This window comes from Embiotoca jacksoni, unplaced genomic scaffold (assembly GCF_022577435.1).
Source record: "Embiotoca jacksoni isolate LCO1_2020_lvr unplaced genomic scaffold, fEmbJac1.0.p SCAF_2, whole genome shotgun sequence".
Taxonomy (NCBI): domain Eukaryota; kingdom Metazoa; phylum Chordata; class Actinopteri; family Embiotocidae; genus Embiotoca; species Embiotoca jacksoni.
Window position 1 is genome coordinate 10,193,036 of NW_027185340.1, and position 27,117 is coordinate 10,220,152.

The 27,117-nt window shown below is 46.7% G+C and overlaps 1 protein-coding gene across 31 annotated transcripts in view; it reads left to right on the forward strand.

Moving 5' to 3' along the window:
- LOC138201202 (titin-like) overlaps positions 1-27,117 on the forward strand; it is a 156,031-nt gene that overhangs the window by 55,307 nt on the left and 73,607 nt on the right. For 22 of the 31 annotated variants that reach the window (XM_069154451.1, XM_069154452.1, XM_069154453.1 and 19 more), the window contains 53 exons: positions 155-229; positions 526-1,596; positions 1,846-1,932; positions 2,103-2,186; positions 2,338-2,400; positions 2,518-2,592; positions 2,739-2,828; positions 3,271-3,306; positions 3,474-5,462; positions 5,908-5,958; positions 6,684-7,082; positions 7,233-7,511; positions 7,604-7,873; positions 7,955-8,094; positions 8,401-8,527; positions 8,699-8,965; positions 9,075-9,341; positions 9,602-9,865; positions 10,005-10,144; positions 10,233-10,359; positions 10,515-10,781; positions 10,979-11,245; positions 11,490-11,756; positions 12,318-12,457; positions 12,546-12,672; positions 13,394-13,536; positions 15,532-15,655; positions 15,758-16,024; positions 16,823-16,920; positions 17,011-17,179; positions 17,334-17,603; positions 17,752-18,018; positions 18,105-18,383; positions 18,726-19,134; positions 19,340-19,464; positions 19,551-19,817; positions 19,976-20,245; positions 20,328-20,627; positions 20,924-21,226; positions 21,307-21,494; positions 21,665-21,779; positions 21,958-22,245; positions 22,404-22,555; positions 23,713-23,860; positions 23,963-24,140; positions 24,221-24,342; positions 24,625-24,912; positions 25,138-25,434; positions 25,527-25,713; positions 25,803-25,918; positions 26,007-26,306; positions 26,401-26,700; positions 26,819-26,924. In XM_069154451.1, coding sequence (XP_069010552.1) covers positions 155-229; positions 526-1,596; positions 1,846-1,932; positions 2,103-2,186; positions 2,338-2,400; positions 2,518-2,592; positions 2,739-2,828; positions 3,271-3,306; positions 3,474-5,462; positions 5,908-5,958; positions 6,684-7,082; positions 7,233-7,511; positions 7,604-7,873; positions 7,955-8,094; positions 8,401-8,527; positions 8,699-8,965; positions 9,075-9,341; positions 9,602-9,865; positions 10,005-10,144; positions 10,233-10,359; positions 10,515-10,781; positions 10,979-11,245; positions 11,490-11,756; positions 12,318-12,457; positions 12,546-12,672; positions 13,394-13,536; positions 15,532-15,655; positions 15,758-16,024; positions 16,823-16,920; positions 17,011-17,179; positions 17,334-17,603; positions 17,752-18,018; positions 18,105-18,383; positions 18,726-19,134; positions 19,340-19,464; positions 19,551-19,817; positions 19,976-20,245; positions 20,328-20,627; positions 20,924-21,226; positions 21,307-21,494; positions 21,665-21,779; positions 21,958-22,245; positions 22,404-22,555; positions 23,713-23,860; positions 23,963-24,140; positions 24,221-24,342; positions 24,625-24,912; positions 25,138-25,434; positions 25,527-25,713; positions 25,803-25,918; positions 26,007-26,306; positions 26,401-26,700; positions 26,819-26,924 — 13,045 coding nt within the window. The remainder of the gene's footprint in view (positions 1-154; positions 230-525; positions 1,597-1,845; positions 1,933-2,102; positions 2,187-2,337; positions 2,401-2,517; positions 2,593-2,738; positions 2,829-3,270; positions 3,307-3,473; positions 5,463-5,907; positions 5,959-6,683; positions 7,083-7,232; positions 7,512-7,603; positions 7,874-7,954; positions 8,095-8,400; positions 8,528-8,698; positions 8,966-9,074; positions 9,342-9,601; positions 9,866-10,004; positions 10,145-10,232; positions 10,360-10,514; positions 10,782-10,978; positions 11,246-11,489; positions 11,757-12,317; positions 12,458-12,545; positions 12,673-13,393; positions 13,537-15,531; positions 15,656-15,757; positions 16,025-16,822; positions 16,921-17,010; positions 17,180-17,333; positions 17,604-17,751; positions 18,019-18,104; positions 18,384-18,725; positions 19,135-19,339; positions 19,465-19,550; positions 19,818-19,975; positions 20,246-20,327; positions 20,628-20,923; positions 21,227-21,306; positions 21,495-21,664; positions 21,780-21,957; positions 22,246-22,403; positions 22,556-23,712; positions 23,861-23,962; positions 24,141-24,220; positions 24,343-24,624; positions 24,913-25,137; positions 25,435-25,526; positions 25,714-25,802; positions 25,919-26,006; positions 26,307-26,400; positions 26,701-26,818; positions 26,925-27,117) is intronic. The other 9 variants (XM_069154465.1, XM_069154466.1, XM_069154470.1 and 6 more) reach the window with 6 other exon arrangements.

Consider the following 27,117-nt stretch of genomic DNA (forward strand, 5'->3'; position numbering starts at 1 on the left):
TGACCAGCTTAGAGGTCTAGTTTACTTATTTTTACCCATCTTCATCTTTTATCTCTTTATATTTTGAAAACCTAATTCTTCAAAGGTTTTGTCCTGATTTCTGTCTTGTCGTGTGTGTTGATTGTTTGTCACTTCACATGAAATATGACTACAGTAAAACAGAGGGAATCACCACAGGAAACAGCAGCAGTAGCTCAGACAAAGCCGGAGGCAATCACATCCACCAAAGGTATGCCTGAACTTCAAATGTTTCTGGGATTCGATCGGGAAGTCAGCACATTCATCAGTTTCTTGAAGTGTGACAGATAAGGTTGTTCCTAGTAAAAGTCCAAAGAAACTCTACAGCAGAGGCAATGATTCATAATATTCACAGTGTAGTTAGAGAATGAGGCTTCAGTCGAGTATTTACCACACTTAAAACTGTGTTTTTGTGTTTTGACCTTTGTCTGTGTGTTGTTGTCCTCTTGGCCACCGCTCCATGGTGCATATCTTCAATCTTGGGTCCCATCTTAAAACCTACCTCAGTCCTTCAGCAGACAACAGCTGAAGACAGAGCAGAGTCTCCTGTGAAGAAGATGACTCCTCCTCCAGATGTTGGACACAGGCAAGAGGAAGCACCGACATGTGGAAGGGGAGTGAAGTCCGGGGAGTCTACTGCAATAGAAGAAAACAGGAAGATGAGGCTACAAATGGAGGAGTCACCGGAGGACTGTGAAGACCATCAGGTAGAAGATACTGAACCACGAGAGGACGTTAAACCTCACGACGAAGAGGACAAAGATTTTAGAACGAAGGAAGAAAAAACGTCTCTGAGCTCCCCACCTCTAAAGGAAGCTCACGTTCCACCTCTTCCTTCGAAGAAAGAAGTTCCCTCCTCCGACACTGGTGTCACATCCCAAAGAGAGATCTACAAGAAAACCCGTAAACTCCATGAGGCTGATACGGAGCAGAGAGAAGTTACTGAACCATCTGTATCAGTTCAAGAAACGAAGGAAGAAACCGTCTCTGTCCCAACGAGGCCCAGAGCTCCAGAGGAAGTCGCTCTTCTGAAGCCAGCCTGCTCCGTTGAAGTGGAAGAAGTTCCGTCGGTCAGATCCATGTATGCACCCTTCAGGAGAGCTGCTTCACATCCACCTGAACAGGAAGGACACAGAATTGTTCCAGCAGCAGTTCCTCCTAAGAAAGAATTAACACCGCCAGAAACAAAGGCACCACAAACTCCTGCATCAGAAGAAGTGTTACCTCCAGTCCCGGCTCGAATTTCTTCACCTGAGGACTCCGAAGTTTCACCATCAAAGGGAACCATTCTGCCTACGAAACAGAGCCCTCACGAAGCAGCTGCTGCTCCGGCAGAGGAAGTGACCTTCCCTCAGAAACCTCCTTCTAAAGACAAGGTTGCTCCAACTAGAAAGCCTCAAGTTTCACTTCAGAAAAAACCTCAACTCCCCGATCAGGAAGTTCGTTCCTCTAAGAAAGCTGCTTCTCCTGAAGTCACCACCTTCGAGGCCGAAGAAGCAACTAAACATCCAACAGGTGAAGACGACCGGGGAACACAGAAGGCATCACCGGAGGTCGAAGAACAAACTCTGGAGAAAGGTATTCTTCTGTGTTTGAGCCGCGCAGGCTCTTGATCGCCATAAGATCAACCTCTTACAATTAATTTCCTGTACTCGCACATCTTAAAAACTGAGCTGTGTGTCGATTGTTTGTGAAACATGTCTGTTATGTGTGGCTCTTCTTCTGCTGTTTGGTGTATTTCATGCCAGAAATCTTCTGTGGTTTGTAAGTCTTGACTGACCATGTTGTCGTCTTGGTTCATGATCTTGGCATCTTGTGTTCCCAAAGTGTCTCCTCCGGTGGAGAAGAAAGCACCTGCACCAGCACCACAGCCTTCAGCTCCTCCTCCTGCACAGAGGGTTGATCCTCCTGCAGGTAGTCTGTTTCCTCTTCACGAGTCAGCCGTGTTTTCTTCTTCACGTCATTTTGTGTTTGTGTCCTTATTGTCCACCTTGTCTTCAGATTTCTTGTAGTTTTCTGTGTTACCCACCGTGTGTCAGTGTGTGTTGACCGAGCTTGTTGTTTTCTTGGTCATCTTCCCAAAGTGTCTCCTCCGGAGGAGAAGAAACCATCTGCTCCTTCACCTCCTTCACCTCCTGCTCCTGCGCAGAAGGTCGCTCCTCCTGCAGGTAGTTTCTTCACTTGGTTTTGTGTTCTTCTTTATCTTTGGCAATAAACAACCAGCCTCCTGGTTTTCTTACTGCGTCCGTCTTCTCCTGCATCGTCTCCTTGTCTCATGTTTTTGTCTCGGTCGTAATCTTGGCATCCTGTCTTTTAAAGTGTCTCCTCCAGAGGAGAAGAAGCCATCTGCACCAACACCAAAGCCTTTGGCACCTCCTGCAGGTACTTCTTTCACTTTCATGTTCTGTTTTTGAACATCTGTTTCATTCTTGACATCTTTATTGTGTCCTCTATCTGTTTTCATGTGTCCTTTATTATCTTCTGTCTTGTGCTCCCAAGTGTCTCCTCCAGTGGAAAATAAACTGTCTCCACCAACAACAAAGCTGCCAGCAGAGAAAGTTGTACCTCCTGCAGGTACTCTCTTCTGTTTGTAACTCATGTTGTTCACCTGTTTGTCCCGCCTCCAAGAAACCTGTTGGGTCAAAACAACAGTGACTTCTTTAGGACTGTCTGTCTGTTTGTTGTTGACCTGATCTTTAATGACGTTGGCGTTCTTGTAGCTCAAGTTGCTCCAGTGGAGAAGAAACCGTCTGCAGCGGCCGTAAAGGCTGGACCTTCTCCGGTTTCAGAGGACATCTCTGCACCTGAAGGTAACATCCCTTCTTCACCTCTAGTTCTCTTTTTCTTTATTTTGTCTTCTGCTTTCAAGCATATCTTCCATCTTCATTCAAAGCAACCTGAGCTTTGGTTTAAAACTGTTTTTGTTGTCTGAATCTGACTGTCTGATGTTTGTCTAAATTAAAATACATATTCTCTCTCTAATATTAATGTTAACTCTTAGAACTTCTTCTTTAAACATCTCTTGGTGCATCAAACCTGCAGTGACTAAACACCATGTTGAAGTCACCTTTAACACAAATTCTTTCTGGAAACAGAAAATGAAAAAACAATGCATGAACACTTCCTTAACTCAAGTCTCACAGAGTAAACCAACCTTCTTTGGTGCTGATTGAACCTTTTGTCTAACACGGTGTGTGTTGTATATGTATATATATATATATACACATATTGATCTTATTCAAATTCTTGCAGACAAAGAACCAGTTTCAGCTCCTGGACCAACTAAAGGTATATCAAATATTAGCTTCTTTATTTCAACAAATTCAGTACAAATGGCTGTGTTGGTTATTTTCCCTATGACCTATCTCTCTTGTGTTTCGTTTACATGTGTAAGCGGTGAGTTTCCTCTGTGTCTGTGTGTGAATGTTATAAAAGTGTATTTGTTTCAACCACAGCGCCGCCTCTTAAGCAAAAGGGTAAGATTCCTGCTCAGGAAGCAAAAACAACAGAATCACCGAAGCTGAAGGGTAAATTTACCCGAATACCCAAAGAGAAGGAACCGGAGCCGGAAGTCATTCAGCTGAAGAAGGTTCCAGTGAAACCTCCGGAGCCCGAGAAACAAGTCAAAACTCACAAAGCAGAAGTGACGAGACATCAAGATCCTGAACTCTCAGTTCACGCACTTCGTGTCAGAGAAGATCGAGAGATTGTCATGCTTGGCAGAACCGAACGAGTCTTTACCGCAGAGGAGGAGACAATTCAACTCGGATATTTTGAGGAAGCTGAACAAGCTGCAATGGTACAAAAATCAGAGAAAGAAGGATGGACAAGAACCCCAAAACCACAGAAAGACGAGGAACCCGAAGCACCGACCATAGATAAGAAGAGAATAACGAAACTTCCAAAAGCTGATGAGCAGATAGAATCAGTCAAACTAAAACCATTTGAAAAACCAGGCAAACCAGAAGAAGAGCCACAAAAGATCAAACTGAAGAAGGTGCCAACGACACCCAAAGAGCCTGAGAAGGAAGTCCTAACTCATAAAGTTGAAGTAATGAGGCACTATGATAACGAACTGACAGTTCAGAGGCTACGAGACAGAGAAGATCAAGAGGTAATAACACTTGGGAGAACTGAACGAGTCTTCACAGCACCTGAGGAGGAATCTGATCTCAGACATTCTGAGGAACTGGAAATGACAGAAGTAGAAGAGGAGAAATCAAGATGGATAAGAACCCCGAAAGTATCAAAAGAAGATGAGCCTGAGCCAGACTTTACAAAAAAGAAAATACAGAAACTGCCAAAGAAAGACCAAGCGCAAGAAGTTGTGACGCTGAAGCCATTCGACAAACCTCAGAAACAAGAAGCGCCTGAACCTCCAAAACCGAAGAAAGAAGGTGAAGCAAAGATGGATACCGAGCACACTCCTTTCGCAAGAGGTGAGATGCCACAGAGAGATCAACCCACCGCTGCTATAAAACACAGAAAAGGTGAGGACACTCCCCTGGCGAGTCCACACACAAGTCCAGATGTCAGCAAAGACCAAAAGGAAGTCCCGCAGAAGAAAAAGGTAGATTCAGCACCCAGAGATGAGGAGCCGACCTCCACCGACAAGTTTTGTGGAAAACCTAAAACTCGCTCCACGCCAGATAAAGAGAAAGAGCAGGTTGTGTTGAATCCTTTCGCCAAAGTCACCGAGCCTGAAGAAAAGCCAGAGGAAGCATCGGAGGAGGAGGAGAAGAAGCCCGTGGACACAAAGGTACATGGACGAAGAGATGAACCCACCAAAATGGGGAAGGAGCAGCAGCCGAGGAGGGTTGAAAAGACAGCAATGCCTAAAAGAGAGGACGAGAAACGTCAGACCAAAGAGGAGACAGATGTTCCCGCCAAGAAGCCCGGTCTTCCGGGACAGAAAGAATCAGAGAAAGAGCTCCCACAACAACAAACAGATGCCTCAAAGACAGGCATCAAACTCAAAAAGACTCCATCGCCCAGAGTCAGTCAGGAAAAAGAGGAAAAGCGCCTCAAACCTGTCGAGCAGCTCAAGAAGGTTGAGCTTAAAAAGACTCCGTCACCTCAGGTGCCCATCGAGAAGAAGCCTAGTGCTGAAAAAGTGCAAAGGGTTCCCAAAACCGTGTCACCTAAAGACTCTACTGAAGCTGTCACACTCAAAAAGATTCCCGCGAAGCCTTCACCAGAGGAGCAGCGCCACAAACCCGGTTCAGACCGGATCCCGCTGGCGAAGGAGGTCTCTCCTGGAGCCGTGCAGATGAAGAGGGTGACCACCCAGCCGGAGGAGGAGGTGTTCGAAGAGGAGGCCGAAGAAGGGGAAGGCGAGGAGGAAGAGGAGGCCTGGGGCTGGGAGCTGGTTCCCTCGGATGACTGGGAGGGTGAAGTGGTGGACAGGGCAATCGAGACTCCCGGCGCGCCGGGTGCCAAACGAGGTGAGGTGACGGCCGGGGAACTCTCCTAACGGGTGATTCCGGAGCTCCTCATCCCATCTCAGACGACTCATTTCATCCTCCCCGCATCTTTTTTCATCTTTCGATCTATTTGTCCACCTGTCCGTCCATCCGCTGTGATGTCCTCATGTTGTCTGTCCTCTGACGTCTGTCCTCCAATGTCTCATCCATCATTCAGTGTCGGTCTCCACCAGTGCTCATGTCATTCAGTTTTCTGAACCAGTACGTCCCTTTGATCATACCGTCCCATTGTTCTGTTCATCTTCATCTTCATCAACCTTTTGTGTGTAATTCAGTGTTCTGATCTTTGGTTTTTATCCTGTTTGCTGTTGTTTAAAGCTTTGTCTTGGTTTCTGCTGGAGTTTTTTACTTCCACAGAGAACTCTTTCTCGGTGGTTTAAAACCCATCTTGTTGTTTCCTGTCCAGATGGAAAACCAACTGAGGAGCCACCGAAAGGCAGAGGCCGAGGATTTGGGGGTGAGAGTTCATTGACATTAGACCTAACCTCTGCAAACACTTCTGGTCTTTGCTCTAGATGATGTTTGAGCCACTTTAACACTCTCTGTTCACATTTGTTGTTGATTACGAGTTTGTAGTCCGATCCAACCAAATCCACATAGAAAGGTTTGTGAAGATAAGCAGCAGGACTGGATGTTAAACTTCTAGCCTTCTGCTACCAACCACAACATCAAAAGTACCAAAAGATGTATAACGTGGTTGGCTCATGCTTTAATTAGATATTAACAAACTCTTCCTCATTTTATTCAGGCGATGTTCTTGTACGAGAAGGTTTGAGAACTTTACAGTTGTAGGAAACAGAAAATGGCAACAGTAAAGATACTATTTTGGTACTGAAACCGTAAACTGACATCAGTGCATCTGGATTAGTAGTAAATAGGACATTTGGAGTCGTCACTTTTCTTTAATCTTTAATCTTCATTATGGACACAGTAAACAGTTATGGTCAGGTTTTATCTTTGTGTTTGTGTGATCTGTTGTTTGTGGTGTCTCTTTGAGCTTCCTGCTCATGATGAGTGAGTCTTAGTCTCAACGGAATCTTATTTCTGTGCTTCCTCAACTTTTAGTTTTGAACTGAATGATGTTAAATTCGTGGTAGGCTCGAGGTCTTAAAACAACCTGACTTCTCACTCACCCTCATATCTGAAACTGACAACATGAAGTGTTTGTTTCTAATGTTGCAGCGAGACAAACTCCATCTCCTGGCGAGGGTGGCCGGGGGCGGGGCCTGAGACCCGGAGGAAAAGGCCCGTCGCCACCAGAGGAGCCCTTCGGAGGATTCAAGCTCAAAGCTGTTCCCCTGAAGTTCGTCAAGAAGCTCAAGGACATCGTGCTGCAGGAGGCCGAGTCCATCGGATCGGCCGCCGTGTTCGAGTGCGAGGTCTCGCCCTCCACCGCCATCACCTCGTGGATGAAGGACGGCACCAACTTGCGCGAGGGCCCCAAACACAAGTTCACCTCTGATGGCAAAGATCGCAAGTTGAACATTATTGATGTGCAGCTGTCTGACACCGGTGAATACACCTGTGTGGCCAAGAACGCCGGAAAGGAGATAACGTGCATGGCCAAGCTCATCGTTGAAGGTAAACTGAACACGAATTATCACATTAAAAGAAATGTCAGGTTTTCGTTGGCATCAAAGCGTGCTGAAGGCCTGATATGGTATATTAAGAGTCTCCAGATGATCCCCAACCCTCCATAGTCTTGTTTTAAGTCACTGTTTCTCCACACAGAGCTGCCGGTGAAGTGGCTGAAGGAACTGGAACCGGAGACGTCGTGTATGAAGGGTCAGCCCATGTACCTGACCTGTGAGCTGAATAAGGAGAGAGATGTAGTCTGGAAGCGTAACGGCGCCGTAATCAAGAAAAAGGCAGGAAAAGTGGCCATTAACATCATCGGCATGCAGCACGCCATCACCATCCAGAACTCCACCGATGAGGATGACGGCACCTACACCTGCGAGGTGGATGGACAGGAGGATGTCAAGACCACCACCAATGTTAAAGTGATTGGTGAGAAGCCAGATCAGTTCTCTGAAGTCACAAACTGATTATTCTTTAACCAGCCCTCAGAGTTTTAAATAATGTGACTCTCCCTTCAACAGAAATTATCAAAGACTGGCTGGTGAAGCCTCTGAGGGACCAGCATGTGAAGCCGAAGACCAAGGCCACGTTCAAGTGTGAGCTGTTCAAGGACACTCCCAACTGGAAGTGGCTCAAAGGAGAGAACGAGCTCGCTCCGTCCGACAAGGTGGAGATCAACAAAGATGGAAAGGACATGACGCTCACCATCAAGAACTGCCAGCCAGACGATGTGTCTGACTACACCATCGAAGTGGAGGACCGCAGATACACGGCCAAACTGACGCTCGGAGGTTGGTGCATACAAATGCACGTTGGAAAGTCACGACGTCCACCAAGGGTTCTTTAATTTGAATGTCTGTGTGGTTTTCCAGAGCGCGAGGCCGAGATCCTGAAGCCGCTCTCCAGTGTGGAGGTGGTGGAGAAGGAGGAAGCCAGCTTTGACGCTGAAATATCTGAGGATGATATAGCCGGTGAATGGAAACTGAGAGGACAGGTGTTGGCAAGGTCTCCGGTAAGGCTTTTAAAAACAGCCGATCTCAAAGTAAACTGGTTTCATTGGCAGGTGAGAACGTGGACATGGTACAGGACTGAGGACCGATTATGGAGGATCAGGGAAAGATACATCTCGGTTATTTAGTGGATCAGGGAAAGGTACATCTTTGCTTTTATACGTGAAGTTACTGGTACTTTGGGGAAAGAAAACAGCAGCCGTGCGTTGAAGAGAAGAGAAGTCTCAGCCACAGCTACAAAGATTTATCTTTTCGATGTTGGAGTTTTAAACCAACAGCTGCTGATCTTTGTGCTCTTTGTTTTTCAGAGCTGCGACATTAAGACAGAGGGCAGGAAGCGCTTCCTGACGTTGAAGAACGTGCAGCTGGATCAGGCTGGGGAGGTGTCGTACCAGGCCCTGAACGCCGTCACCAGCGCCATGCTCACCGTCAAAGGTACGAACCCGTCTCAGACACAAACCTCCTTCGGTTCTCTGTTGTCTTTTGCCGCTGCGGCCTGTGTTGGTTTCTGAAAGTCGAGGTATTGCAGCATGAAAACGGTAAGAAAAAAAAGTCAGCTTTGCTTTTGCTTTTGCGAATAACTGCCGAATTATTCACACCTCCCAGAAATCGAAATGGGCTTTGTTGACGCGCTGAAGGACGTTTCTGTGCCTGAAAAGAAACAGGCTAAGTTTGAATGCACCGTCACCAAGGATGTGCCAAAGGTCATGTGGTTCAGGGGGGCGGAAATCGTCACCCCGAGCCCCAAATATGAAATAATTGACGATGGAAAGAAACACATGCTGATTATAAACAGCTGTGAGTTTGATGATGAGGCTCGGTACACGATCGAAGTGTTGGGCCAGCAGTCGGTGGCTCAGCTGTCGGTGGAAGGTAAGTGGCAGGCGGACAGCCGCACTTCACGTTTCCTCTCTGTTGTCATTCGATGTTTGTGGCTGTGAGGCGGTCGACCAACTGTGTGCACTGACCTGATGTATTCCAGGCATGAGGCTCAGATTTGTCCAGTCCCTTCAGGACCAAACTGTCAAAGAAGGTAACATGGTGCGCTTCCACCTGGAGCTGAGTCACGAGAACGTGCCGGTGGTTTGGTACCGGAACGAAGTGAAGCTCCATGTAAGCCGAACTGTGCTCACACACGTGGAAGGAAAGAGACACACGCTAGAAATGAGCAAGTTGTGTCTAGATGATACCTGCCAGATTAAGGCAGAGGCCAAAGGAATGTTCTCCATGGCCAAACTGACAGTCATAGGTAACAGCACGCCTTCCTTTCCTCTCCATCTCTGTCTGTGGATTATAGTGATGTTTGGTTTTTATTTCCATGTACAGGTGCTTTGTTTGTATTCACGAACGCCATCACAAAACCATAACGATCAAACAACTAAATAACTTGTGATAAAACATTATTGATATCTGACCAACTGCTCTGGTTTTCCGCGGTACGGCATAAATCGCCTGTATGTCTGCGTTGGCGTGACACTAACCGTCCGTCTGGTCCCGCCTCCCATCTAGAGGGCGACGCCATCTTCGTGGTGAAGATGCAAGACTTCACGGCCACCGAGAAAGATGAGGTGACACTGGACTGCGAACTGAGCAAAGATGTCCCCGTGGTCTGGTACCACAGTGAGAAGGAGGTCACCGCCTCCAAGATGGTGGTCATGAAGTCAGAGGGCACGCGCAGGTCTCTGGTCTTGAAGAAGGTGGAGAATAGCGATCAAGGAAAATACGTGTGTGACTGTGGGACGGACAAAACCTCGGCCAACATCAACATTGAAGGTGACGAAACAATCGGCCTCCGAAACACCGAACATCCAACTGTTCGCACGCGGACGGAGCTTCATATGCCGTCGTTTTCATCTTGTGATCTTTCTGTGTCTAATTCAAGTTTTTTCTTCCATTTTTTTAAACCCTCCAGCTCGTGATGTCAAGGTTGTCCGTCCAATTTACGGCGTGGAGCTGTTCGATGGCGAGACGGCTCGTTTCGAGGTGGAGATCTCGGAAGACGACGTCCACGGCCAGTGGAAGCTGAACGGAGACGTCCTCAGTCCTTCCTCTGTGAGCATGTTTATCCATCTCATCAAGTCAGTACGATCGTCCCACATGCTTCAACGTCCTCATGACTACTCATGTGACTGTTTCACAGGATGTTGACATCATCGAGGAGGGAGGCAAGCACACGCTGATCCTCTACAACTGCAGAGTGTCCATGACTGGCGAGGTGGCATACGCTGCTGCTAACGCCAAGTGCTCCGCTAACCTGAAGGTCAAAGGTAAACAGTATTATTAGTTATTATTAGTTGATTATTAGAGTATCAGTGTGTAACAACCAGGTAGATTCTAGCTGAGGACGAATTAAGACCTTTTTTATGCTTTTCTAACTTTGAACTGATCTGAGAGACTTCCTCTTGTCGCCGTTTTCCCTCAGAGCTTCCGCTGAACTTCCTCACGGCGCTGAGCGACGTCCAGGTGTACGAGAAAGACGAGGCGAGGTTCGAGGTCGAGGTGTCGAGAGAGCCAAAGAGCTTCCGCTGGCTGAAAGGCTCGCAGGAGCTGCAGAGCGACAACAAGTATGAGATGACTCAGGAGGGAAAAGTGTATGTTCTGGTGATCCGAGGGGCTGCTTACGACGACGAGGCCAAATACATGTTTGAGGCCGAGGACAAGAGGACGACCGGCAAACTCGTCATTCAAGGTGCCTCCGAGTTTCTGTAAAAGATCTGCTTGTAAATCAAAGCTAAAAACCCGTTAAACTCTTTGATCATGTTTTTTTTTTTTAAGATGGTGAAAAAGTTTTAAGTTTGCCAGATGATTACATTTTAAATTTATCTAGATTTTGTTTTCTGTTACAATTTACAGAGAAATATAAATCTGCTGTGTTTACAAATGCAGGAATCCGCCTGGAGTTTGTCAAACCCATCAAGGACGTGACGGTGAAGGAGCGCGAAACAGCCGAATTCAGCGTTGAACTCTCCCATGACAAGATCTCCGTGGTCTGGTACCGGAACGACGTCCGGCTGCACCCAAGCAAGGTGGTGCACATGTCGGATCATGGGAAGATCCACACGCTGGCCTTCAAGGAGGTCACCATCGACGACACGTCCATGATCAAAGTGGAGGCCATGGACAAGACGATGACTGCCATGCTCACCGTCATCGGTCAGTGTCGCCTCTTTCACACATGAAAACGTGTCGATCTCGTGTTGCCTTTGGTTGTTTTAACCGACGTTGAATCGATGGAAAGGTTCAGCAAGAAGTTCAACGCTAACGGAGACGCGTTCATCTGTCGCTCTCCAGAAGGAATCGTCTCTTCAGTGCCGAGCAGCTCTTGTCGCAGCGGCTGCCACAGATTTATTAAGGACCTCGTGACTCCTGCGTTTTAACGCGTCTTCTTTCTCTGCAGAGGGCGACCTGTACTTCACCACCAAGCTGCAGAACTACACGGCGGTGGAGAAAGACGAGGTGAAGCTGGTCTGTGAGCTCAGCAAGTCCGTCGCCGACGTCAAGTGGTTCAAGGACGGGAAGGAGATCACTCCCTCCAAGACCATCACCATCAGCACCGACGGCAAGAAGCGCATCCTGATGGTCAGGAAGGCAGAGAAGGCCAACATCGGAGAGTACACCTGTGACTGCGGCTCTGATAAAACCACGGCCAACCTCAACATCGAAGGTGCGGAAAGTTTATCAGATAGTTCATCTGTATTTGGATGATTTGTTTATGTTGATGTCTGAGATGATGAGGAGCTGTTGGGCCGAAGATTTAAACTCATGTTCAAAGTTTATTTATAATGTTCCTCGTCACCATTTTTATCAGTTCATAGATTAGAAAAAGCCAAGCAGCCACATCTGTTTTAGTTTTAGTTTGATTTCTGCTGTAGGATTTTGAATCGTTTGAAGAAACTTTTTGTGGAGATAAAAGAGAATTTCATTCCTCTGTGATTTCTCCAAAGAGACGCTACATTCAGGAATAACACCAGAGACACTGAATCTACAAGCACCCTCTGATTTCTGAATATTGATCCAATAGGTGGATGGATAGACATATGGAGCTTCATTTCATCCTCTATGACACCATTAAAACACTAATGTGTTTGTTTGAAGATTCTGTCTTTAGTTTTCTGCTCTTAAGCAGAGATCAAAAGCGGGATCAAAAGTTCCAAAAAGTTTTTTTCCTTGTGTAATTTTCACTAAAACTGATGTTTGTTTTTGATCTTGTCTTCGTCCTCTGCAGAGCGCGACATCAAGATTGTTCGTCCGCTCTACAGCGTTGAGGTCACGGAGGCAGAGACAGCCAAGTTTGAGACGGAGATTTCAGAGGAGGACGTCCACGGGAACTGGAAACTGAAGGAAGAAGCTCTGCACCAGTCTGCTGTGAGTCCGCTGGAAACTCTGAACCGCTGCCGAGCACGTTTCTTTGAAGGCAAATAAAACTGATTTAAATGTGCCTGGTTTCCTTCAGGATGTTGAGATTAAGGAGGAAGGAACCAGACACATGCTGATCCTCTATAACGTCCGAATGGACATGGCAGGAGGCGTCGACTTCTCAGCGGCCAATGCCAAATCCAACGCTCAGCTCAGAGTCAAAGGTGAGAGACCTTTTCACTGTTTATCTTTAGATTATAACATTAGATTAGATTATACTGTTAAAATTCATATTATAAATTAAAATATGAATTTAAAATTCAGTGTCAAACACATCATCGCGATTATTTATTCATCCAAAATAAAGTCGTATTACTGTCGGTAAAAAGTTTCTTTCTTTCTGACGTCTGGTCAGATCCAGTTTGTTGAAATATCACTTTGATTGGAACAGAATAAGTCTATTTATTGATCATTGTGACCCAGTTTATTGATTTATCATGGAAAGTGGTACAGATATTTTTAAATTTAAAAAAAGACATCTGAAACTCCTTTTCTGTGTTGCATGTAAATAATAAAAATGTTCTGTTTTTGATCATTTAAGAACTAGATAATCCAACAGTGGGTTTTTAGTTTTTGTCATGTTGGGCAGATTTTAATGTGGCGTCTGTTGACAGCACTTCACTGTATTTATTAATTGAATTCTACATTTCATGAATCAGATCGGAGCTCCTCTGGATCTCTACGTGTAAATTGAAGGCAGAAGCATGTTTCCTGTCACATACCTCGGTGTCGTGTGTCTCTTTCAGCCACTCAGCTCTTCTGGTTATCTTCAACCCGTCACACTTTATCTGAGGCGGAGTTCTCTGGTTGGAGCAGCAGTGGTTTCTTGGACTGCAGGCCGGTCCGTCTGTCCAAAGTTAACCATGTCGTCCTCTTCCTCCTCAGCTCGGTCCATCGGGCTGACGCATCCTCTGAAGGACGTGACGGTGACGGCCGGAGAGACGGCGACCTTCGAGTGTGAGCTGTCGTACGAAGGCATCGCGGTGGAGTGGTTCCTGGGAGGACAGAAGATGGAGCCGAGCGACCGGGTGAGTCGGATCCCATCAGGGCCAACGGTTCTCCAGAACACCGAAACTAGAAAAAACTAAAAAAGATTTTCTGTAAAAACGTTCACAGAATGATTTAAAGTTACTGAACTTCACATGAAGAAATTGAAAGAAAAATAAACAATAAGTGGGAGATTTAAGTGTTATTTCTATTTTTAACAGAAAAATATCTGCAGGCAAACTTTTCCAATAAATGTCCAAAGATGTCGTTATTTATTTATTCAGAATATAATTCAGGACATAAAAATATATTTTTTTTCCAGTGTGTTTTTTTTCATTTATTGTATGAATGAACTATGTCTCCATTAGTCAGTCTTAAAGTGTATAAATAAGAAAAATAATTACATTCACTACTCTGGTTTCTACAAAACAATACATGGTCAAAATGGTAAATCTATATTTTATGAAGTCGCTTTTTCAAACAAAGTGAAAATATGGAAAAATTACTTTTAAAAGAAGTCGACTGTTTCCAGTTCAAACGTGTGTAAAGTAATTTTCCAACTTAATTCTTTTATTTTTACAATGATTTGTCTTTTTTGTTTACTGATGTTAATTTATAGAAAAACAAGTTAAAACAGTACAAAGAGGTTAATTTGATTTGTTTCCCTTTAAAAAAAAAAAAAAAACTAGAAAATGAATCAGTGTCTTTAAACAATAAAAATCACCATCAGAGACAGATTCAGAGTCAGTTTAATCTCAAAATAAGTTTTTCATATTTCTTCTTTTAAAAAATGTTTTTCTTCATTCTAAAAATTCTGCACTCGGCTGTTATTGATCACGACATGAAGACACTTGTTTTAAAAACAAACAAACATTTAAAAACAAACTAAATCTGCACTTTAAAAAAAACAGAGTGACTGTTGGTGTTTTTTCAAAGTAAAAGCAGCTGTTGAGGTTGAATCTGTGTCTCATGTTAAGTTGTGTTTTGCAGCGTTGAGCCGTCAGACTTTCTGCTGCCACTAAAAATAATGCAGCGATAGCAGCTGCTGTTATCTGTGACTCAGCCGACCGCCACACCAGCCTTATATGTACGAAACACTGCAAACTAAAGTCTCTCCGAGGTTTCAAAGGCTTCAAACTTCATCAGAAGTTTATAAAAATAAGAGTCAGTGTATTGAAACCTGAAGAGTAAATGAGAAACTGGTTATAAACAGAAAAGAAGTTTAAATCTTTTCCTAAAGTGTCTGAATCTTTGAATGAATAATGCAAAAAATTAACTTGAACACTTGAAATGGACAGCTTTAAGTTGAGTTAAGTTTGTTTTAAAGAAAATATAATATTTACTGTATAAAAAAACACTTTACAGATGAAAATATTAAACACACATCGGTTTTACAGGTTTGTTCACCAACAAGCCTGTTGAGAGATTTTTATTCTGTACATAAGGAATCAACCAAATTTTCAATAAAAGTTTATAATTAGAGTTTAAATAAAGTTTAAAACTTCAGTTTGTGTTTCGTGGCACATTTTGTCTCTTTTAACAAAATAAATGATGAATTTAAACAATTCAACAGAAAGTTGGTTCAGGAACTTTTTTTTTATGATCAGCTGATCCTTTACGACATTTAAAAAACAACAACTATTAAACATTTATTAGTTATATGAAACATTTTAAACTAAGTTTCTATGTATTTTAATTTGAAAACGACACCAAACTGTGACTGACATTTTGTAACCTCAATGCATTCATCAATCCTGGAAATTTGTTCTGGGACTTACAATTATTAATTTTTTTACAATTATAATTTTATTTTTAAAGCACTTCCAAAGACAACAGTTTCAAAGTTCTTCACAAACAATAAAACTGGAAAACAGTCAAACAATACAATTATAACTCAACAGTAAAGACGATTTAATGGATAAAAGAACCAATAAAACAGGGAACAGGTCCAACATGTGAAACGTACGAGACGATCCGCCACAGATGGAAATGTGTTCAACTAATAAATTAAGATTTGTGTTTTTGCGTGTCGACAGGTGAAGACTCGGGTGACGGGTCGATCTCACGCTCTGACCATCAGAGACGTGAAGCTGTCTGAGGCCGGCGAGGTCAAACTGGTCGCCAAAGACTTCCAGACGCAGGCGCAGCTCATCATCAGAGGTGAGGCACTCGAACGCACCGGGGGTCAGTGAACGCATCTGAACGGGACATACAGGTGCGTGTTCGGTTATTAGCGGCTCAAAGTGTGTCTGTGTGCTTCAGAGCCGCCGGTGGAGTTCACAAAGCCTCTGGAGGACCAGACAGTGGAAGAAGAAGCCACCGCCACGCTGGAATGTGAAGTTTCCCGAGAGAATGGCGAGGTACGATGGTTCAGGGAGGGACAGGAAGTCAGAAAGACCAAGAAGTACGACACGCTCGCCGACGGACGCAAGAGAGCGCTGCTCATCCACGACTGCTCTCCCGACGACGCTAAGATGTACACGTGCGACGCCAAAGAGTTCAAGACTTCCTGTTTCCTGGAGGTCACACGTAAGAATACAAACTTTTATTTAATGTTAAAAACGTAAAAATAGTTCCTGTAAATTCAAAAGAAAAAACAGGGTCCGAATTTTTTAAGGAGAAAACTGTTCAAAACAAGATGGAGGCCAGCGGCTGCCTGAGTGAACATCACAGTGAATATTTCTGTTTCTCTAAAACATCAGAAAATACTTGTTTTTCTTTATTGTAGATTTACATTCATTAAAATGAACCTAAACTTTTCTTTAAATCAAAATAGACTTTTACTACTTAGAAAACTCCATTAAAACTGTGATTTAAAAACTCATTGTTATAATTAACTGTAAAGTCGAAATTGTTTTTACTTTGATTCTACAAGAGATTTTAGTTTTGGGGGCATTAATTGGCCTCCATACATTCAAACTGTTCCTGACGTGTTGTTTTGTCCCTTTCATACTTATTTACTTGTTTTATATTTGACCTCTATGTACGACTGAAATAGTGATGAATTTTAAAAATAAATCTTCAGTAAGTGTCTCATGATTTTGACTTGAGATTTAAGTGCAGTAAATTATAAATTGTTATGTATTTTAGCCATCACTATTGCATTCTTTCTTTTCATATATCTATCTGTATGTTTTAGACCTGCGTGTCCTCCCTCTTCATTCCTGCCTGAAACATGCGAACAGAAACAGTTATTAAATTAAAGTCTGGTTTGGTTCTCTTTGGCGCCCTCTGTGGTGATAAGATGTAACTGCAGCTAGGCTTCACTTCCACATGAAAAGTTGGATTAGACTGTGTTTTGTGACAGCGGCGTCTTTGTGTCCACAGCGCCTCACGTGGAGATTACGAAGCCGCTGCAGGACGTGGAGATCGGAGAGAAGGAATCTGCCAAGTTTGAATGTGAAGTGTCCCGTGAGTCTGCCAAGGTAAGAGACCGCCGACTGTCCAAGATCTGATGGTCGTGTGAAACGATGCGACCCGTCTCCAGACTGACTCTCACGTTGTCCTGGCTCAAGGTTCGCTGGTTCAAGGACGGCAGCGAGATCAGGAAAGGAAAGAAGTACGAGATCATTGCTAAGGGAGTCCAGAGGATCCTTATCGTCCACAAATCGGTGTTTGACGATGAGGCGGAGTACGAGTGCGATGCCAGAACCTCCAAGACCTCCGCGTTGCTCACCGTCATCGGTGAGAGACATTATTCATTGTTCACACGTGGAGAAATAAAGAATATTCCTGTGAAAAGTGAAGCATGACTCTGAACAGGAAGCGACGGTCCGTGGTTCTTGTTCCACCGGGTCAGAAACAGCACCGGTGATGTTTTGCTGTTTTATTCCCTCAGAGGAGGCAGCCAGGTTCACCAAGAACCTGTCCAACGTGGAGGGCACGGAGACGGACAGCGTGAAGATGATCTGCGAGGTGTCAAAGGCCGGCGCCGAGGTCACCTGGTACCGAGGAGACGAGGAGCTGCCGGAGGGCGGCCGCTACGAGCACATCGTGGACGGACGCAAGAGAATCCTGATCATCCAGGACCTGAGGATGGAAGACGCTTGCGATTACAACTGCCGCCTGAGTCCCAGCGTCAGGACATCGGCTACGCTCAAACTCAACGGTAACAACACAAAAAGTCATTGGATGGTTCTTCATTTTGTGCCTCTCTGGGCCGATTCTGTCAGCACAAGCTAGCCTGGACCTGACCTGAATCAGGTCCACTTTAACTCTTCCTCTTGACCCGTCTTTGCTCCTCCTCCTCTCTCCAGAGTTGGCGGCCGAGTTCATCGCACGTCCTCAGAAGCAGGAGGTCGTGGAGGGCGAGAAAGCCGAGTTCACCTGCTCCGTCTCCAAGGAGACGTACGAGGTGAAGTGGTTCAGAGGGGACAAGGAGGTGGAAGCCGGAGACAAGTACACCATCATCAGCGAAGGAAAGAGAAGGGCTCTTATTGTGAAAAACTGCGAGCTGAAGGACGAGGGAGGCTACGTTGCCCACATCGGCAGCGTCAGAGCCTCGGCCGATCTGTGTGTGATAGGTAAGACATTTTCTTTCCTCTCCACATCTTATTTTGGTTGTTTCGGAGGTGCAGGTTTGGTTTCAACGCGTTTTCATTTGTTCCAGAAAAACTGAGGATCATCACGCCGATTAAAGACACGGAGGTGAAAGAGGGAAGCGAGATTGTGTTCAACTGCGAGACGAACGTCGAGGGAGCGAAGGCCAAGTGGCTGAAGAACGAGGAGACCATTTTCGAGAGCAGCAAGTACATGATGGCTCAGAGGGACAACGTCTTCTCCCTGAGGATCCGAGACGCCACAAAGGCCGACGAGGCCGGCTACACCATCAACCTGACTAATCACAGGGGAGAGACAGCCAAGTGCTCCGCCAGCGCTAAAGTCGCAGGTAAGTGATCGGTACCGAATTTTAGTGGAGTTACAGGTTGTCTCCTTAGAACCTTTAGATGAAGCGGTTTGACCTCCAACAGTTCCTGAACCTTCAGGGAGTCGGACGCTCTGACGGTTTAGGAACTGTCGGGGCGGGACTCACCACGCTGAGGAAATCATGTGATGGCCGATGACCACATCCAGAACGAGCTCCACCGCGAGAAGAACCAGCTGAAAGCTGTCGTTGTGTTTTGGTTGCTGCACCGAAACAAATGCCGCTTTTCGACGCGTCGGCTGTTGAAACAGCGGTTTGGTTGTTTGTCCCCCCGTGTTGACTCTGTGATCTTCTGTCACCCCGCAGAGGAGAAGCTGAAGTTCCTGCAGCCCATTGAGGACGTGGAGACTCAGGAGAAGAAGACCATCAGCTTTGTGTGTAAGGTGAACCGGCCCGAGGTGACGGTGAGGTGGATGAAGGCCGGCCACGAGGTGACGCTCAGCAAGCGCGTCGTCTACAGAGTCGACAGCCTCAAGCACATGCTGACTATCAAGGACTGTGTCATGGATGACGAGGGCGAGTACAACGCCATGGTTGGAGACGACAAATGCGCGGCCGAGCTGATCATCAGCGAGGCGCCGACGGACTTCACAGCGCAGCTGAAGGACCAGACCATCACCGAGTTCGAGGACGCGGAGTTCACCTGCAAGCTGAGCAAAGAGAAAGCTGCTGTGAAGTGGTACCGGAACGGACGGGAGATCAGAGAGGGACCCAGGTATCAAATCCATGGAGGCTTCTAGTCAGTTCTTTATTTTACACAAGACTTTGTGGTTTCACGATTTAAACCTTCATGCACCGTACGAGTTGATAAAATCTAAATTAGAGTTGTTGCCAGAAGAGATGATGTCGAGCGTCGATGGCCCCTCCGACCAACTTCAGTGACGTCATGGTCATCATACGTTTGTCTTGTGTTTCTGCAGATATCACATGGAAAAAGAAGGAAAGACGTGCCGGCTGATCATCAAGGTGTGCCGACCTGATGATGAATGTGAATATGCGTGCGGTGTGGATGAGAGGAGGACCAGAGCGAGACTCTTCGTCGAAGGTGAACTCCTCATTTTAAAAATGACAACGGAGATTTGTATTTTCTGTTTGGAGTCGTCAGGCGTGACGCTCCTTCCTGTCCCTCAGAGACCCCGGTGGAGATCGTCCGTCCTCCCCAGGACGTGTTCGAGCCTCCAGGCTCGGACATCGTGTTCGAGGTGGAGCTCAATAAGGACCGGGTGGAGGTGAAGTGGATGAGGAACAACATGATCATCGTCCAGGGAGACAAGTACCAGATGATCAGCGAGGGTAAGATCCACAGACTCCAGGTCTGCGAGATCCGACCCAGAGACCAGGGAGAGTATCGGATCGTGGCCAAAGACAAGGACGCCCGGGCCAAGCTGGAGCTGGCAGGTGAGTCAAAACACAGAAGAGACATTAGACGGGACAGAAGCTGAACACAAAAACAGCGACATAGATTCGAAGTAGAGCGCAACACTTCAGGTTGAAGTATAAAAACACTTCTCACAGTTTAAATGAAATCCTCCTGAGTTGGTTCATCTCCTCTGCAGCTGTTCCGAAGATCAAAACCACTGACCAGAAACTGGTGACGGATGCTGGCAAGCCCTTCATCATGAACGTGCCCTACGATGCCTACCCTCGCGCAGACGCCGAGTGGTTCTTCAAGAGCACTAGCCTGCCGGTCCAGAACATCGACACGTCCGCCGACAAGACGGAGTTCCGCCTGAAGAGCCCCAGCAAGGAGGACCAGGGCCAGTACAAGGTGGTCGTGAAAAACAAGCATGGCATGGGCGAGGCCTTCATCCACCTGGACGTGATCGGTGAGTTGAATCGATGTCATGTGATCCGATAAGTCTGTGGATACCGGAAGACTTTCTAAGTGTCACGTTGGTGGTTTTTCAGACGTCCCCGGACCTGTCAAGAACCTGAGAGTGGTCGACACCGCCGACGGCGAGGTCAGCTTGGCCTGGGAGGAGCCCGAGAGTGACGGCGGTAGCAAGATTGTCGCCTACGTGGTGGAGAGACGAGATGTGAAGCGTAAGACCTGGAGCCTGGCCACGGACCGGGCCGATACTCCAGAGTACTGCGTCAGCGGCCTCCAGAAGGACTCCATGTACCTGTTCAGAGTCTGTGCACGAAACAGGGTTGGCAGCGGACCCATCGTCGCCACCGAAGACGCCGTTCAGGCCAAGAACAAGTTTGGTAAGCAGAGACACCTGGAGACACCTGGAGACACATTGAGACACATTGAGACACATTGAGACACCTACAGACACATGGAGACACCCAGAGACACATGGAGACACATGGAGAAACCCAGAGACACATGGAGACAGCCAGAGACACATGGGACACATGGAGACACCTAAAGACACCCAGAGACACAAGGAGACACACAGAGACACACGGAGACACATGGAGACACCCAGAGACAGTCACATACCGTCTCCACATTGTAAACATATTGAATCCTTCATGACAACATTTTCTACCATCAGATGTTCCAGATGCTCCAGAAAACGTTGCATTAGGCGTTGTGAATAAGTTTGGCGCCACCGTCAACTGGGAGCCCCCCAAGTTTGACGGCGGCTCTGAGATCAGCGCCTACGTGATCGAGCTCCGCGACAGGACGTCAGTGAAGTGGGAGGCGGCCATGGTCTGTGGGGCCAGCGACCGCTCTGCCACGTTGAACGACGTGGTGGAAAACAAGGAGTACATCTTCAGGGTCCGAGCCGAGAACAAGGCCGGCATTGGCAGGCCCAGCGCCGCCACCAAGCCCGTCAAGATCATGGATCCTATCGGTGAGTGAAAGCTCGCTGTTGAAAGGTTCATATCGTAACTCCATTAAGACGCAGTCTGATGACGCATCTTGTCCCTGCAGAGAGGCCGAGTCCACCTCTGAACCTGAACTTCAGTGACCAGATCAAGACCACGGTCACGTTGACCTGGGAGACGCCGGTGAGCAATGGTGGCAGCATGATCACCGGCTACATCATCGAGAAATGCGACGACGGCTCCAACAAGTGGCTGCGCTGCAATGCCAGACTGTGTCCCGACCTCTCCTACCGGGTACGGAGCTCACCGAGGACTTTCACCTTATTCTGACTGAAGTTTACCACTGTTGTTATTTTCTGTTTTTTAGCAGATTTTTTTCCATCATAATCTCGTCCCGATGGATTCCTCTCCCGGTTTGCATCTTTATGACTCACCAGTTCTGATGGTTTTGTTGTTATCTCCAGGTGTCCAGTCTGAAGCCTGGCCAGAAGTACCTCTACAGAGTTTATGCTGAGAATGCTGCCGGCGTCTCCGACCCAACTGAGCAGCTCGGACCACTGCTCGCAGACGACCCGCACGGTACGAGTCAATAGTACATCATTATTTTAATATGACTCTGCTGTTGTTTATTTCATTATTGTAATTATTTCTTTGTTCCTCAGTTTGTCAGGTTAAATATTTTGTGTCCACTAGATGGCAGCATAACTTCTGAACGTTCTAAATGTCAGTAACATAGAAACCATTTCTGTCTTTGCAGTTGGGCCGACCTTTGACCTCAGTGGCTTCAGGAACGGCCTCGAGGTGATCGCCCCGCAGCCCCTCACCATCAGAGTGCCCATCACCGGGTACCCAACCCCCGTCGCCAAGTGGACCTTTGGGGAGAAGGAGCTGACCACTGCGGACGAGCGTGTCTCCATGGTGACGAAGCCCACGTACACCGAGCTGACGATCTCGCCGAGCGTGCGTCCCGATAAAGGCACCTACATTCTGCAGCTGGAGAACGACATCACGTCCGTCTCCGGGGAGATCGAAGTCAACGTCATCGGTAACGGAAACTTCTCCGACTCGTAGTGGCAGCAGATGTGACCCATTCTAGAACAGATGTTTAGTTTGTTGGAAAGTTGGTTTACTTATGGTTCAAAACCTTTCTAAGACACGTCTCTGTTTCTCAATTCATGAATGTTTTTACTTTTATTTTCCCAGCATGCCCCAGTGCTCCCAAGGACTTCAAGGTGGCCGAGGTGACCCGACAGCATGTCCACCTGATGTGGGAGGCTCCGGAGCACGATGGAGGAAGTGCAGTCACCCACTACCAGATCGAGAAGAAAGAAGTGTCTCGCAAGACCTGGGCCAAGGTACATCTGAAATACATTCACAGGATCTGCAATGATCCACAATAACTGATAAGTTCCTCTGGTCGTAGCTGATGTTGGAGATAAATCTTACTGTTGTCATCTTTTTGGAGAAGTTAGCTCTTGCGATCGCAATAATTAACGCGAATTCAAGCAAACTCCACGATATTTGCGGGAGCTTGCAATTTTTTTTTATTCCTGCAATTTTTTCGCAAAAAACGTCATCATCACAATCTGTGCTGAAAGTATTAAAACATAAAGTAAATATTTTCAAACAAAACTCTCTTTATTAACAACAATAACTCCTCATTTCCAATCAGAAAGTCTGTGCTCCTGTTTTCATCACCAAATAAAACTGTTCACTGGAGGAAACCGGAACAAGAGGAAAAACAGGAAGTGGCGGGGTTTATGGGAAATGTGGCCTTCAGAATAAAATTGTCTAATTAAATATTTATGATCAAAGGAAGTGATTCCATATTACTGTATGTTAAATTAGTTTTATCCACACGTCCAGTTGTCAGAGACGTCTCTTTGTTTGTGTGCATCCAGCAGGTCTATGTGTTGAATGAACATGAATTAAACAGCATCTAAAGCTCTTACTTTGACTGTAGTCATTGTTTCTATATTACAGTCACAGACTGTCTGTTCTGGATACATACACAGCTTTTAGGAGCTTTTAGGAACTTTGATCTCCACGGTTCTCTAAGTTCAATAAATGCATAAACAAAGATTATAACTGACATATTTCTGTGATGTGCAGCATGATTATCACAGGAAGTGATTACAGATTTATTCCTTTATCAGGTAGTGCTTTAAAAAAATAAATCACTTTTTTTTCTGAACTTGCAACTTTTTCTAATTCCCACGATTTTATTCAAAAAAAACTCCACAAATTTCATCGACATTTTTCAGAAAGTCCACCACAAAATTAAAACATTTTGATCCCAACAATCACAAAAAAACTCTGGAGGGACTGATTTCTACAACACGTCTATTAAAAAAAAAAACACCCAAAAGAAATTGCTAGAATCTGGGACCAGGCGGAGCGACAGTGAAGTGTGACAGAAGGTTTAGTTGAAGCCAGAGCGTGTGACGATGAACCAGGACCATCAGTCGTCCTTTGTGCTAACTGCTCAGCTTTGCGCTGCCATGTTTTGCAGGTGGCAACGGGCGTCCTGGACCTGGAGCACACAGTGACAGACGTGGCCGAAGGGAAGGAGTATCTCTTCAGTGTCACCGCCTGCAACAAGTGTGGACCTGGAGAGCCGGCGTACATCGACGAGCCCGTCAACGTCTCATCTCCTGCCAGTGAGCGTCTATTTACTCTGAATTCAATCAAGAGTCGACTTTGTTTAAATCTCTGTGTACAACTATCCAAAATCTCATCTTTGTTCATATTTTACTTCGCAGCTGTACCTGATCCTCCCGAGAATCTTAAGTGGCGCGATAAGAGCGCTAAGAGCATCTTTCTGTCCTGGGAGCCTCCGAAGTACGACGGTGGCGCCAACATCCAAGGCTACGTGGTGGACAAGTGTCAGCGTGGCACGGACAAATGGGAACCCTGCGGTGACCCCATCCCTGAACCCAAGTAAGACCCCACAGTCGAGGACTGATTCCTGGGTCCGTACTTTGGGACAGCTGTCTATAATATGTGTTGTGTGCTCACAGGTTCCAGGTGACCGGCCTGATCGAGGGCCAGTGGTATGCCTACAGAGTCAGAGCCATCAACAAGTTGGGATCCAGCCGACCCTGCAGGGCCACCGACGAGATCCAGGCCGTGGACGCTAAAGGTAGGCTGGTCTGCACTGGTCCGGATGGGAGCTCAAGTAAAATAGGATAACGTGTCGTGTTGGCAGGATGAACCACAACGTGGGAGTAACATAATGTAGAGATTAAACATCTGAAGAAAACTAGTAGTCTTCAACAAACTGAATATTTTATATACAGCTGCTTCAAAGTCAGAGCACCTTACCGACACCTTTTAGAAGTAAGATCCATCAGGTTGGGACTACAAGTATTAAAATCACTATATCGAGGTTGGAGTTTAACCGATGTCTTTACACATCCTACAGATCCTCCAGAGATCCAGCTGGACGTGAAGCTGCTGGCTGGTTTGACCGCCAGAGCCGGAACCAAGATTGAGCTCCCTGCAGACATCAAAGGAAAACCGGATCCCCGGGTAAAGTGGACCAAGGCCGACCTGGTCCTGCGGGCCGAAGACCGCATCGCAATCGACACCCAGCCGGGACACTCCAAACTCTCCATCAGCAAAACCACCCGAGGGGACACGGCCACCTACATCATCGAGGCAGTCAACACCTGTGGACGTGCCACCGCCACCATCGATGTCAACATCCTCGGTACAAATACCGATTTGATTTATCAAACCATCGTCAGTGGGAACTGCAGGCAGTTTATCAATCAACACGTCTCAATGAGCTTCAGAGTTTTAGTTAGTCAGTTAAAGAGTCGTACCAATGCAGAGGAAGTCCAGCTTGTATCCGACCAATGAAGCTCGTATGAGGCCGTTCCAATAAAAATGACCAACCTAATCCCTCTTGTCTGTTCTCTCCCACCCTCTACAGACAAACCGGGTCCTCCAGCTGCCTTCGATATCTCCGAGATCACCAACGAGTCCTGCTTCCTGGCCTGGAACCCTCCCAGGGACGACGGTGGCTCGGCCATCACCAACTACATCGTGGAGAGTCGTCAGACCGACAAAGAGGAGTGGGTCAAGCTGTCCGCCACGGTGAAACACACCACCTTCAAGGCCTGCAAGCTCACAGCTCTGAAGGAGTATGTCTTCAGGGTGAGCGCTGAGAACCAGTACGGCATCGGTGAACCCGCAGAGCACGTGCCAATCATTGCAAAGTATTCCTTCGGTAAGTTTTCCACTCCTTTCTCTCAAAACTGATGTCTGCAGGTCACGTACGAATATCCAATAATAAGTAATGATGGTTTTTACCTGCTTCAGATCCCCCTGGTCCTCCAACCAGAGTCACTCCCTCCGACATCGCCAAGGACGCTGTGACTCTGACTTGGTTCGAGCCGGACGAAGACGGCGGCAGCCCCATCACCGGATACTGGATCGAGAAGTTCGATCCAGAGAGCGACAAGTGGATCAGATGCAACAAGCTGCCCATTAAGGATACAACCTTCAGGTATGGAAGTCCTCTAATTACAGCTGTGAAGATGAAAGTGCATCAGACAACAGGGTGAATGTTTTTTCATTTTGACTGTGTGGCTTCAGGGTAAAAGGACTCCCCACCAAGAAGAAGTACCGCTTCCGTGTTCTGGCTGAGAATCTGGCCGGACCTGGAAAACCGAGTGCAGAGACTGATCCCCTCCTCATCAAAGATCCCATTGGTAAGACGTGTGTCAATCACTGTGATGAGTCTACGTGGGCTCGTGTGTATCATGAGCGTAGGAGTAACAACACCTCACTGTTCCTCAGATCCTCCATGGGCTCCTGGTAAACCTGTCGTAAGGGACGTTGCCAAGACCTCGGCCCTGCTGGCGTGGACCCGGCCGGAGCACGACGGCGGGGCGAAGATTGAAGGCTACGTCATTGAGTTCCAGAAGACTGGAAGCGAGGAGTGGATCCGGATCGCAGAGGACGTTCCTCAGACCGAGCACCAGCTGCAGGGTCTGATGGAGAAGCAGGAGTACTCGTTCAGGGTCAAGGCTGTCAATAAGGCCGGCGAGAGTGAGCCCAGCGAGCCCAGCGACCCTGTGGTCTGCAAGGAGAGACTCTGTAAGTTCAGCCACTGTTTCCGAAGAGTACGAGGAGAACTGTGTCCTTGAGTTTGAGCTATTTGAACTGATCGTCTTTGTTTTCCGTTCAACAGACCCTCCGACGGCTCCACAGTGGTTGGAGGTGACTAACATCACCAAGATCAACGCTGACCTGAAGTGGCAGGCTCCCAGCAGCGACGGCGGTTCGCCTATCACCAACTACGTGGTGGAGAAGCGGGATGTGAGGCGGAAGGCCTGGCAGGCCGTGGACACCACCGTCAAGGAGCTGAAGTACTCAGTGACTCCTCTCAACGAAGGATCTCTATATGTGTTCCGTGTCGCCGCTGAGAACGCCGTGGGGACAGGTGACTTCTGCGAGCTGGAGGATGCAGTGCTCGCCAAGGACACCTTCAGTGAGTTTCTCCTTTATGACCTCTGATCTTTAGTCTGCCCTGCAAAGAAAACGGAGCTGCATTGTCTGCAGACAAACCGAACTGGTTTGGACATTAACGTTTGTCACCTTACCTGCAGCCACTCCTGGACCTCCTTACGCCCTGACGGTGGTGGAGGTCACCAGGAGACACGTCGAGCTGAAGTGGGAACCTCCCAAGAGCAACGGTGGAAGACCCATCACCAAGTAAGGCCACCAACCTGTTATCTACAAACCTGTACATGGTAACTGAGAGGATGCTGACAGACATGTGAATGTGCTTATTAGTAATATCTGATGTGAAAAAGACAAGAACCAGCAGTTAAAGGTTCACCATCGTTGCACTAAGATCACTCTAAAAACATAAAACTTGTGGTTTTCCTTCATACTGTTCCAAATC